The following is a 12,422-nucleotide window of genomic DNA, read 5'->3' on the forward strand; positions in this document are numbered from 1 at the left end:
AATAGTAGCATTTGTAGTAGAAAAATCCCAAGCGAAGACGCAAGCAAATGTATTTCAGGTACTTACAGGAACTTCAGCGAGGGCAGTTTGTAAAAACGGGCATCTTCAATGACCGTTAGCGGATTATGGTTGAGAACCCTGCAGAAAAACCGGGGAAAGGGAACTGGTTGTTGTAACCAGCTTAAAAAGCAAACAAAACCAGCCGCTTAAAAATACCTAGCCAGACCAAGGCAGTTTGCTGCCTCAAACAGATGAACTGCACAGAGCAATACAGTGGGGCCTCGCAAGACGAAAAGAATCCGTTCTGCGAGTCTCTTCGTCTAGCAGTTTTTTCGTCTTGCGAAGCAAGCCCATTGACGGCTTAGCGGATTAGTGCTATTAGCGCTATTAGCGGCTTTTATCGGCTTTTAGTGGCTTATCAGCTTAGCGTATAAGCGGCTTAGAAAAAGGGGGGAGGGGAAAAAACCGCAGGAACTCGCAAGACATTTTCGTCTTGCAAAGCAAGCCCATAGGAAATTCGTTTTGCGAAGCACCTCCAAAACGGAAAACCCTTACGTCTAGCGAGTTTTCCGTCTTGCGAGGCATTCGTCTTGCGGGGCACCACTGTAATCTCTTAATGATTAGAGATACTGTGAAATTCTAAAGTTTTAAAGAGAGATTATGGGGCTCGACTCTGTGTGGAAATATGGAAGCCATTCATCATCATCCATTATTGTTGTTATTGTTGTTTTATTATTTATACCCCACCCATCTGCCTGGGTTTCCCCAGTCATTCTGCATGGCTTACAAACACATATAAAAACATAGCAAAAAGTCAAACATTAAAAACTTCAGACCTTCCAAGTGTCCCTAGATTTACAGCAGCCATCCCAGTTTCTGATGGCATGGTTTTGTTTAGGATGTCTCTATTTTCATTGGAGATGTGTTGGAAGGTATGGTAAGTCATCCCTATTTTCATCAGAGAAATATTGGAGGGTATGGAGTTATGCGACCCTCGAGCTAAGGAGATAAGCAACTATACAACCTTTAGAAGACAGTGTTTTATTCTGCTTTTATATATCCTGCAAGCCACCCAGCATAGGCGTCATCTGGGAGTCCAACAATACCTGGAGGTTCACTACGCCTGAATTAACATACTCTCCAACATTTCTCTGATGAAAACAGGGGTGTCCTATTCCATAATCATAGGCTTCTGTAAATCTGGGACTGTCAATGGAAAATAGGGACACTTGGAGCGCCAGCCCTGCACCAACCCTGGTATCGGTGATTTATACTTTTAGGAGGAGAAAAACACTGGGGTTAAGGCAATTTCAAAGCTCTTGCTTCTGACAGAAACACTTTTTTTTTGCTGACCCTGAATATATGTCCTGAAGGGCTCTGGTTACCCCGTGACAAGAAAACAGTTCTCTGCACATGCTCAGAGGCCCTTTCTTCCTCACAACTGCATGTTACATCTTGCAGGGCCGAGGGCTGCAATTCGGAACTATTGTTGCGGGCTGAAGAAAAGTCAAAGGCAAGCAAAGTACTTTCAGCATTACCCTAAAGGCATTAATTGCTGACACACCGTTTTGGGTTGTGTGCGAGGGTGGATCTACACACACAGGAAAAACATGCTTTAAATAAGCCAGAAATTAAATTGTTATAACAAAAGGGGGGGGGGGGAAACGGTATAGAAAATTGCGTAGAATTTCTTTTATCTTCTGGCGCCATCTGGTGTTGCATGTTGATAACTCATACAAAACAATGTTTCCTCACTAATGTAGCTCAGGATCTAGAGCAGGGGTAAGAAACCTTTTTCAGCCCTGGGCTGGTCCACCGTCCCTCAGACCATGTGGGGGGGGGGGGGCAGACTATATTTTGGAGGGTGGGGGAATGAACAAATTCCTATGCCCCACAAATAACCCAGAGATGCATTTTAAATAAAAGCACACATTCTACTCATGTAAAAACATGCTGATTCCCGGACCGTCTGCGGGCCGGATTGAGAAGGCGATTGGGCCGCATCCAGCCCACGGGCCTTAGGTTGCCTACCCCTGCCCCAGAGGCTGGCTATTCTCAAGTACTTGCAGGTTTTTATTTCACTTACATCTTGAGCAAAAACTGCATTCCGTGCCAGGCCTCAAACGCCCCTTGCGTGATCCGCCCAATAATGTTGCCGCTGAGATTTCTGCGAAGGGAAACAAAAGCAATCGTGGTGTATAGGACTTTGCATTTGTACAAATGCAAGCTCTTCTCGCCCCCCCCCCCACCCATCAATGTCCAGTAAGGTAAAGGTAAAGGGACCCCTGACCATTAGGTCCAGGCATGGCCGACTCTGGGGTTGCAGCGCTCATCTCGCTTTATTGGCCGAGGGAGCCGGCATACAGCTTCCAGGTCATGTGGCCAGCATGACTAAGCCACTTCTGGCGAACCAGAGCAGTGCACGGAAACGCCGTTTACCTTCCCGCCGGAGCGGTTCCTATTTATCTACTTGCACTTTGACGTGCTTTCGAACTGCTAGGTTGGCAGGAGCAGGGGCCGAGCAACGGGAGCTCACCCCGTCGCAGGGATTCGAACCGCCGAACTTCTAATCGGCAAGTCCTAGGCTCTGTGGTTTAACCCACAGCGCCACCAGCGTCCCACTATCCCTGTCTAGTAGTGGATATCAATTCTCACTCTGAGTTGTTGTGACAGAGCATGAGGGTAATTCCTTATTCCCTCCCCTGTTCCATTGGCCTCCCCTGACCCCCCCCTTTCCCCCAGTACTGACCCCTTCAATTTCCATTGCCAGTTTCTCTTCTGGATGAACTCTGGGACAGATCTCTAAGGGGTATTTTTACTTAAGTCTGCCTGGAAGCTGTTCAGAGTCCTGTTAGCGTTTTCCAAGTTACCAGGACCGGACAGAGAATCCGTTCTAGGACAGAAGCCTGACTTTGCCCCGCTGCTTCAGAATTCCAGTCTGATTCACATAAATCACATTGTTCGGGGTACCTCTGAGCATGTGCAGAGGTCGCTTTCCTCCCTCAGCAACAAATCAACCCATCCCATCTGGGATCATGGGGCAAGGCTTCCAGAGATAATGTACTCTCCCCACACCCAGCAGACTTGACCCCCAGCACCCGGTTGCTTTTAGAAATAGTTGGGGGTGGGAAATTATTTCCAGGGCAGGGGCTTGGCAGATTCAGGACTTGGGGGGCTGAAAGCCATTCCATTTCTGCTGCTCGCCCGCTCCCAGAAAAGACCGTTTTACGCCCCCAACAACTTACATAAATTGCAGAAACGGGACAGGTTCAAAGGCGTTTTTCTCAATGAAGTGGATTTTATTGCACGACAAGTCCCTGTTTAAGACAGCACACAGAGCTTATCAAACTAGAGACTATAGAGACTAGAGACTAGAGACATGTCCACCCCATCGTTTCTGCTTTTGACAGTTTTTTTTTTGACTGGATGCTTTTGGCCTAGTTTAGTCAGCTTTAATAAAGATCAATAATCCTTTAGCACTATCCAGAGTGGAATCTGCACAGAATGTGGAATATAGCAAAACCATAGCTGTCAACTTACAGATTTGAAAATAAGGGACCAGCAGCCTCGAAAATAAGGGATCAGCAGCCAAAATAAGGGATTTTCCGGGCACAGGTATGTTCAACCTCTGAGCCCCTCTGAGCCAAAGGCAGAAAGCCTAGCCAGCAGCCAAATGAAGCCTCATCAATAAGGGACAGCAGCAGGACATGGCGCTGGGATAAGGGACTGTCCCGCCAAATAAGGGACACTTGACAGTTATGAGCAAAACGTACTTATACAGTTGTTCCTCCATGGATCCATCCTTGTAGCTTGACTCATGTTTATGACATCACTGTAACAGTATTAGCCAAGACAGCTAAATGGAACCTTCATGCACAGAGGCAGTATACCTTGAAATATCAGATGTTAAGGACAAACCTTTGGAGAAGATTGTCACCTTCGGGCTCTGCTTATTAGCTTTCTGGAGGTATGTGTCTGGCCACTTATGTGTCATGATGCTTGCCTAGACAGATCTCTTATGAGTTGGGAGATAGATGTGGCAAAGCAATGTAGGCTATTTACTTTTCCACATGCCAACCTGATTTTGTCATTCGGATCCTCTTCTTTTTAATCTTTCTCCACAAATCTGAAAACTGGATGTATTTCTGATCTCTGATAGGACATTTCAGATTTTGAAATTTCTAGCACCGCAAATTTAATTTCGCAAGAATTCAAAATTCAACAGATTCATCTGCTTTGGTTGGCTCAAAGCATGGCTAAAAAATGGAATGTACTAAATTCCATTGCAAGCCTGATGTTGGGCTGCCATTTGTGAGTAAGCCTAGGTGAATCTCAGACTCATACCCTCCCCTCTGCTCCTTCAGCAAAGCCTTTAAGAATTTGGAATCTTTTGGGATTGGCAGAAATGACTGGCAGAATCCGAGACCAGGGAGAAGAGTCAGCGGAAGAAGATTGGAAGAAATTTAAAGACTATTTACAGAAACATTGCAAAATTAATGAATTTTAGAATGATGTTGGATAGAAATTAAGTGGTTTCCAGCTGTAATGCCTTAAGAGAATATGGGGAAAAAAGGTTTAGAATTGGGTTAATAATTTATTGATAAGGATTTGCTGAACTAACAAATTGAATTGGAATACAAAAAAGGGAGGTATGAGGAGGTCTGGGAAATAAGTGAATGAAAAATAAGTAATGGAAACTTTATGTGTTTTTAAATATTTTTATTTTTGCATTTTTGTATTTTTGTTATTTTTTTCTTTTTTCTTTTTATTGTATTATTATTGAAAATTTTAATAAATATTCTTTAAAAAAAAGAATTTGGAATCTTTTGTTTCTGTTTTTGATTAACTGCAGCTTGCCATTTTGCCTAGAAAGCGGGAATTCTGTATTGATTTGCTATGGATGTTTCTATGTGACGCCAAAAAAAGGTTTGATGATGATTATTATTTTGCCTAGACCTAGATAGGTAAAGGTAAAAGTACCCCTGCCCGTTTGGGCCAGTCTTGCCAGACTCTAGGGTTTTGCGCGCATCTCACTCTATAGGCCGGGAGCCAGCGCTGTCCGCAGACACTTCCGGGTCACGTGGCCAGCGTGACGAAGCTGCATCTGGTGAGCCAGCGCAGCACACAGAACGCCGTTTACCTTCCCGCTGGTAAGCGGTCCCTATTTATCTACTTGCACCCGGAGGTGCTTTCGAACTGCTAGGTTGGCAGGCGCTGGGACCGAACGACGGGAGCGCACCCCGCCGCGGGGATTCGAACCGCCGACCTTGCGATCGGCAAGTCCTAGGCGCTGAGGTTTTACCCACAGCACCACCCGCGTCCCTAGACCTGGATAAATTGTGGTTAATGTTAGTTATGGCTTGTTTGAAATACATCAGTGGGTCTGCGTGTATGGATGTTAACCAGAAAGTTGGTGTTTTGGTCCCATCCATGGCTGCTGTGGGCAGGATTTTTGCACTTGCAGGAGTTAGACTAGAAATTAGGGTTGCCATACGTCAGGAATTTCCTGGAAATAGCCTGAATATGTCATTTTTTTGAGATTTTGAAACAACTTTGGGCAAAAAAAAAAAAAGTCAACAAATTTTTGGTCTGGATTTTCACTTTTTGAAATATGGCAACCCAACACTAGTTGATTCTTGAGGTTCCTTCCAAATCTATGGTTTTCCTGCCCAGAGACACGTGGGAAAGATCTCTTTGTCATTTGTATATTCAATTTTTGAAATTCTTATCTCGATGTTGAAATTTGACGCCAGCAGAAAGTGTTCCTCAACTTTTGAAAGTTTTTGTGTGTTTGATTAGCTTTTTTGGAAATTCACACGTTGGCGTAAAAAATACACTAATTCAAAAACTTCTGCCATGCGGTATGACTTAGCTTCTGAATAAGAGGTATGGAATTCTTATGGAATAAGAATTGTCTGGAATTCTTACTTTGATGAAAACAGCAAGGTTAACAATCGCAGCCCTACCAAGTCAAAATAATACAGTGGTGCCCCGCAAGACGAACGCCTCGCAAGACGGAAAACCCGCTAGACGAAAGGGTTTTCCGTTTTGGAGGCGCTTCGCAAAACGAATTTCCCTATGGGGTTGCTTCGCAAGACGAAAAAATCTTGTGAGTCCCCGCGGTTTGTTTTTTTTTTTTTTTTTTTTTTTGCTTTTCTGCCCTTTCCCTAAGCCGCTAAGCTGCTTAACAGCTGATCGCTAGAAGCCGCTAGACCGCTGTAGCGCTAATCCGCTAAGCTGTCAATGGGCTTGCTTCGCAAGACGAAAAAACCGTTAGATGAAGAGAATCACAGAACGGATTCTTTTCGTCTTGCGAGGCACCACTGTAGTAATAATAATAATAATAATAATAATAATAATAATAATAATAATAATAATAATTTATATGTACCCCGCCCATCTGGCTGGGTTTCCCCAGCCACTCTGGGTAATGTTACCTGCCACCACTGATGAAGCTTTGAATGTCATGGAGATGGAACATTATATTACTTCCATAAGAAAGGTGGCATGCTGAAACTATAAAGCCAACAAATTGCTGCAGCCAGACGCAGAAACTTACAGGTGAGTAAGGGAAAGCAAGCCATCCAGGGAGGTATTCTGAAGTCTGCTCAGGCTGTTGCTCTTGAGGACCCTGGAGAGGTGGAGACAAGGTCACAGGCATGTTTTCAGCCTTAACAGAACGGGTATAACCAAAGCACAGTCCTTCTGCACTTGCAGAACTCAGGCCCAGCTGCAGCCATGAGCAACTTGCCATGCATAGCAACTGGCTCCAGCTGGAGACTCGCATTCACCTCCTGCACGTCAAAAAAATGGCCCGAATCACTTTCATAATGGAGATGCAAATCTGCTCTCCTGGAAGCTGCTTACAGAGGTGGATCTCCACCGCTGGACTAGAGCTAGATTTCCCCAGTCCTAATATGCACATTTGCAAAATTCAGGAAAGCGTGAATTCAGGAGGCTGAGATGTGCTTTAGTTCACTTACTTACAAATTAGGTAGTTTTGCCTATAAATGACAACTTGTTCCCCATTCCTAGCCCCTTACTCACACCGCCTGGATTAAGATGCTCTGTGTTGCCCCAGCTTTCAAAAGTTGTATCAATCTATTTGTCATGTTTGGGGATTTCTGAGTACAATACTCTGGCAAAGGAAGCAATTTTCTTAACTGGGAGCTTTCTACTACCTCAGATTTCGACCATAGCTGTCAACTGTTCCCTTTTCTTGAGAGTAATCCTATTTGGAATAAGGGAATTTCCCTTAAAAAAAAAGGAAAATGTTGACAGCTATGGTTTTGACAAATGTATATTTATTACCTCACAAAACTTCCATGAACATGCAGGGACCCGGTCCCAACGATCTTAAGCTTTCAAATTGATTTGCAGCATAACTGAACTTCATCTAGCTAGATCAAGCTCTTTTGCCTTGATCTCGCCCAGCTCACGCCACATTCACACCATACATTTAAAGGACCATGATCCCACAATCATGGCTTCCCCCAAAGTATTCTGGGAGTTATAGTTTGTTAAGGGTGCTGAGGGTTGTTAGGAGATACCTATTCCCCTCACAGAACTGCAATTCCCAGGGTAGTATATCAATCCCTCTCTACAGGGAGAATAGCTTGGTGAGGGGAATAGGAATCTCCTAACAATTCTCATCACCAGGGCTGGCCCACCCATGAGGCGAGGTGAGACGATTGCCTCAGGCAGCAGGATCCACGGGGGCAGCAGACCCCGAAGTAGATCTTTATTCCCCCACTCCCGTTCCTGATGTAGATTTTCATTCACCCCTTCTTCCCTGGCTGGAAGCGGGGTGCCATTTTATGGTTCGCCTCAGGTGCCAAAATGTCTTGGACTGGCCCTGTTCAGCACCGCTAGCAAACGACAGCTCCCAGAATTGTTTGGGGGAAGCCATGACTGATTTAAAGTGGGATCATAGTGCCTTCTTTAAATGTATGGTTTGAATGTGGCCTTAGTCGTCGGTCAACTGCCAATAACTTACAACCAAAAACCACCATGACTGAAACTGGCCAAAACCAAGGCCAGGACAGGTACTCACTGACGACTCTAAATAATACTCACAAGTACTCAGCCCAAGGATAGGCCCTCCACACCTGTTTCCCAATGGAAGAAATCGCATTATCAGTGAAGTCTCTGGGGAAAATAATAAACATGGGGGAACAAAAATTAAACGGATACTCCTGGTGTGGGAAAATGAACTCTGCATCTCTTGTGTGTCATGTTTATCTGGCATCCTGAAAGTCAAATTTCCAGACATACAGTGTTCCAAGCCTCCATAGAACACTGTTTCCTGAACCTGGAAGTCTCACATTTATGGGGGCAATGACCGAGAGGAGATGAACTCCACCCCTGCCCAGGAGAATTTCTCCTCTATGTTGATGACTTCTAGGAAAGAAGGTCTTAGGAAGAGCTGGTGCAATAGATCCAGACTCTTCTCTTAAAATGTGCATAGCAGAGGTTCGTTTTTCAGACCCAGGGCCACATTCCCCTGAGTGGGACCTTCCAGGGGCCAGAGCTGGATCCGAGGCAAATTGAGTAGAAGAATGAATTCTCACTATAGGCTACATTCCAGCCAACACAAATCAGAGATTTCTACACAACCCTCCAATTTCGTCCAAGCATTATGGCAGTTCATGTACACATTCTAGCCAGGTGGAAGTACTCAAGGGGGAGAAGGGGTGCAGAGCAGGCCCGGGGAGATGTGCGGCCCAGGAGGAGCCCCAGTTTGCCCGCTGGACCTTAAGGTTTTCCAGCCCTGCTGAATATTTTCCCTAGGGTCACCTCTCTCCTCCATGAATGGCAGGGGAAGGCAAACTTCAGAGCTAGGTGCAAAGGACATTCAGCTAGGCTCAAAAGAACATGGTGCCTCTCAGCAGCTGATTTAGTTGGGGATGTTTTTAAGAGTACCCAGACCTGAAGCTCACAGTCCTTCCACACCCAAATCCATGCCTAGCTACCTATGCTTGCCATAAGTCCAGAATGTCCCGGACATGACCCATATTCAGCCCTCATAAACAGCGTCCAGGAAGAAATTGCCAACGTGTCCAGGAAAATCCAGATGTACGTATGGCAGCCCATGTATTGACGAATTTCATGAATAGCTCAAAAGCTCAACTTTGCCAAAGAAAAACACTCAACAACTTTTGTGTCCGTATTTCCACTTTCTTGAAATAGCAGGCTAACTATGGGTGGGTGTCATTTTGCGGTCGCAATTACTAAAACAACCGAGAATAATCCCTGCCAATCTACTGCAAATAACCGAGAGAGGCATGACACATTTTTTCCTGCACTTCTGTACCGTTAGCAACTTCAGGAAAGGCAGAGAGCTAGACTGTCACATTCCCACCTCAGTTCAAAAGCGGAGGAGCCCTTCCAGGAAAAAACAATACAGTAACCATTTTAAGCAAGTATTGGGTGTGCTTCTTCATGCCAATTAACAGTGGTGCTGAACTCCCCAAATTATAGAGAGGAGAGGCTGTAGTTTTCTACCACCTTAAGCAAGGTGGAGATACTTAGATGTTCCTGGAGCATGCACTCATTTTGTGTAGAAAGCCAGCCCTACCAAAACCAACATGAGAAACCCAGTCTTGAACACTGCTTGTCATGGCATGTGGAGTCCAAACAGGGATGCCCTAGGGCCTAGACACCTGCTTAGGCAGCATGTGCGATTGAATGAGCCCTGCAGGAGGAAGGTGTGGTGTGATAAACCCCATCTTTGCTGATGTACCTTCTTTTCCTTGAGCCCCCTAGGGAAGGACTCAGAGGAGGAAGGATCAGAGCCAGGGGAGTGGTGGTGGGACAAGACAAGTCAGAGGATGAAAAGGGCAAGGCAAAATGGTTGGATGCTGAACAAGCAACAGGCTTGAGTGAGAGAGAGGAACCAGAGGCAGAAGGCACTGCAGACGCAGGACAGGCAGCTGAGGAGACAGAGGCTGCAGCAGCTACACAGTAGCCTGCTGGTCCCTCTGTATTCAGCTCCCTTCCTCCTTTGTCTCCGAGGGCACGGAGGGCCATGTAGCAGAACAAAGACCACAGGGAGTCCCTCTCCAGTAAGAGTTAAAGACTGCAGGGAAAACAGCTGAGGAGGCTATTATCAGCTCTGGAAACTGCTTTAACGGGGCCAGCCATGCCCATAGGTTTCTCGTTTGTATTCCGTTTCCTTGAATAAAGAATAAACTTTACTGCTTGTCTCTGAACTGCCCTGCAGTGAACCAACCCAGACAGCCTCCCCCTTTGGTCGTTTGCCTTTGTTTACTTGGATGGAGATTCCCGAAGGTCGCACCTATACTACAGGTCTCGGCAGATACACAACCAGCTCTCTACCTAGTCGTCCCTCAAGTTGCCTGGGAGTCAGAAGTCCCCTGCTCCCATCTCGCTCACCCCTAAGACTTAAATAATAATAATACATTTTTATTTATACCCCGCCCTTCCCAGTTTAAAAACTGGGCTCAAGGTGGCAAATATAAAACATTGATTAAAATGCGACTTAAAAACAGCATAAAAGACAACATAAATGCAGCATCAATGTCAATAAAATTCTAAAATTCAGGGGTCATTTTTTGGGGGGGGGACCCCAATCAGTAAACATCTAATGATCACCAGGGCTAACTGGCCAAGTTGGTCCTACTAGGGCCAGCAAGGAGACCAGGGAAGAGTTTAAATGTGGGGTCCCAGAAAGGTTTCTTCATAGAAAAGGAAAGGGAAAAGGGAATAGAAATCAGGCTAATTCAAATTGAAGGCCAGGCGGAATAGCTCTGTCTTACAGGCCCTGCGGAAGGAGATCAAGTCCTGCAGGGCCCTGGTCTCGTGGGACAGAGTATTCCACCAGGTCGGAGCCATCACTGAAAAAGCCCTGGCCCTGGTGGAGGATAGTCTGGCTTCTTTAGGGCCCGGGACCTTTAAATAAGAAGAGTTTGGATTTGATGTCCCGCTTTATCACTACCCGAAGGAGTCTCAAAGCGGCTAACATTCTCCTTTCCCTTCCTCCCCCACAACAAACACTCTGTGAGGTGAGTGGGGCTGAGAGACTTCAGAGAAGTGTGACTAGCCCAAGGTCACCCAGCAGCTGCATGTGGAGGAGCAGGGAATCAAACCCGGTTCACCAGATTACAAGACTACTGCTCTTAACCACTACACCACACTGGCTCTCATAAAATAAAAAAGCGTTTTGGCTTCCCAGAGTTCTGGGAGCGGGGTGATCATCTCTCGGGTTCTCGAATACTTACAAGAAGAAAAAAACGTGAGCATGGCCAAAGGGCTTGGGGAGAGGCACGCGGTGGAGTCCCGGAGGGCTGGTGATCCGGCTACAGTTGAGGATCTCCAAGGTGCAACGGCATGGGGTTGGGCAAGGCTCTATGGCTAAGTCCACCCTCGTCAAGGACACCAGCAGTATCGCGAGGAAGAAGAGATGGGCATTAGAGGAGGCAACGGGGCCCATACTACAGAGCAGATTCCAGGCCCCGCTCCCCTCTTGCTCATCTGACCCCAGCAAAGGATGATTTGGGAAATGGCGGCCAACACTGGTAGTGGCTCCATGCGGTTACCAAGCAACCATAGCCACATGCCTCTCCATTACGGAGGCTGCACTGGCGAGGCTCTTGGAAGAGGCCACCGCATCACCACCCCATGCCTGTGTATTCCCTGATCTTTGACCCCTTCACAGTAAGCCTCTGTGTGCCAGTTCCAAGCATTCCGCCCGGTTGTGACATCGTTTCTGCGTTACTCCCGGCATCCTAGAATTCTCATAGCCATGGCAACAATGGAGGTCCAAATTCATAGCCAACACCTTGATGTTTTTGAGATGTTTGGTGCTTGATGCGATATCCCTAAATGTCGGTTATGACACCCAGTGATCTGGATGACGGCGATTTGATGTTGGGTGGTCTTACAACTGAGGAATCTGGCTAGATGGCCTTTCTGGTTAACCTCTCCCAGCTCTTGACAATAGCCCAGTCTCTTTAACCATGTATAACACTGAAATATTTCACTGGAACTTAGTGAACAGTAGAACCAGGGGAAACACAAAGTATTTATATTAAAAAACAAACAAAACTGTTTACACAATGTCATTTACAACTGGGCTAGTATATAAAAAAGGCTCATTTTTTGGGGTGGAGGGTAAAGTATACATTCAAAGCAACATAATTAACACAAGACTAAAATATTATCGTAAATATTTCAAAATAAAACATTTCTAAGGAGGTCAACTACAGAATGCACATTTAACACAGCAAAGTGAACCAAAATTTGTTTTATCTTAAACATTACTAAAGGAAGTGAAATATAAAATGCATATTTAACAGTATAATTAGCAAGTTAATTTATATATATATAATAATCAGAGAACGTATCTTCTGATATCGCTGGCAATCCTGCCAACGGTGGTTCATTGTAGGCGGTGGCAGGAT

The 12,422-nt window shown here is 45.6% G+C and overlaps 1 protein-coding gene across 1 annotated transcript in view; it reads right to left on the minus strand.

The window, feature by feature from the left end:
• LOC310829956 (leucine-rich repeat-containing protein 37A-like) overlaps positions 1–11,713 on the minus strand; it is a 38,329-nt gene extending 26,616 nt beyond the window's left edge. Inside the window, exons 1-6 of the mRNA XM_083709177.1 lie at positions 11,241–11,713; positions 8,077–8,148; positions 6,560–6,631; positions 3,246–3,317; positions 2,087–2,167; positions 67–138 (exon numbers count right to left, since the gene is read on the minus strand). Of these exons, the coding sequence (XP_083565303.1) occupies positions 67–138; positions 2,087–2,167; positions 3,246–3,317; positions 6,560–6,631; positions 8,077–8,148; positions 11,241–11,452 (581 nt within the window). The 5' untranslated portion in view covers positions 11,453–11,713. The remainder of the gene's footprint in view (positions 1–66; positions 139–2,086; positions 2,168–3,245; positions 3,318–6,559; positions 6,632–8,076; positions 8,149–11,240) is intronic.
• Positions 11,714–12,422: the final 709 nt, after the last annotated feature.

This window comes from Podarcis gaigeae, assembly GCF_964106915.1.
Source record: "Podarcis gaigeae genome assembly, chromosome: 13".
In the NCBI taxonomy this organism is placed as follows: domain Eukaryota; kingdom Metazoa; phylum Chordata; class Lepidosauria; order Squamata; family Lacertidae; genus Podarcis; species Podarcis gaigeae.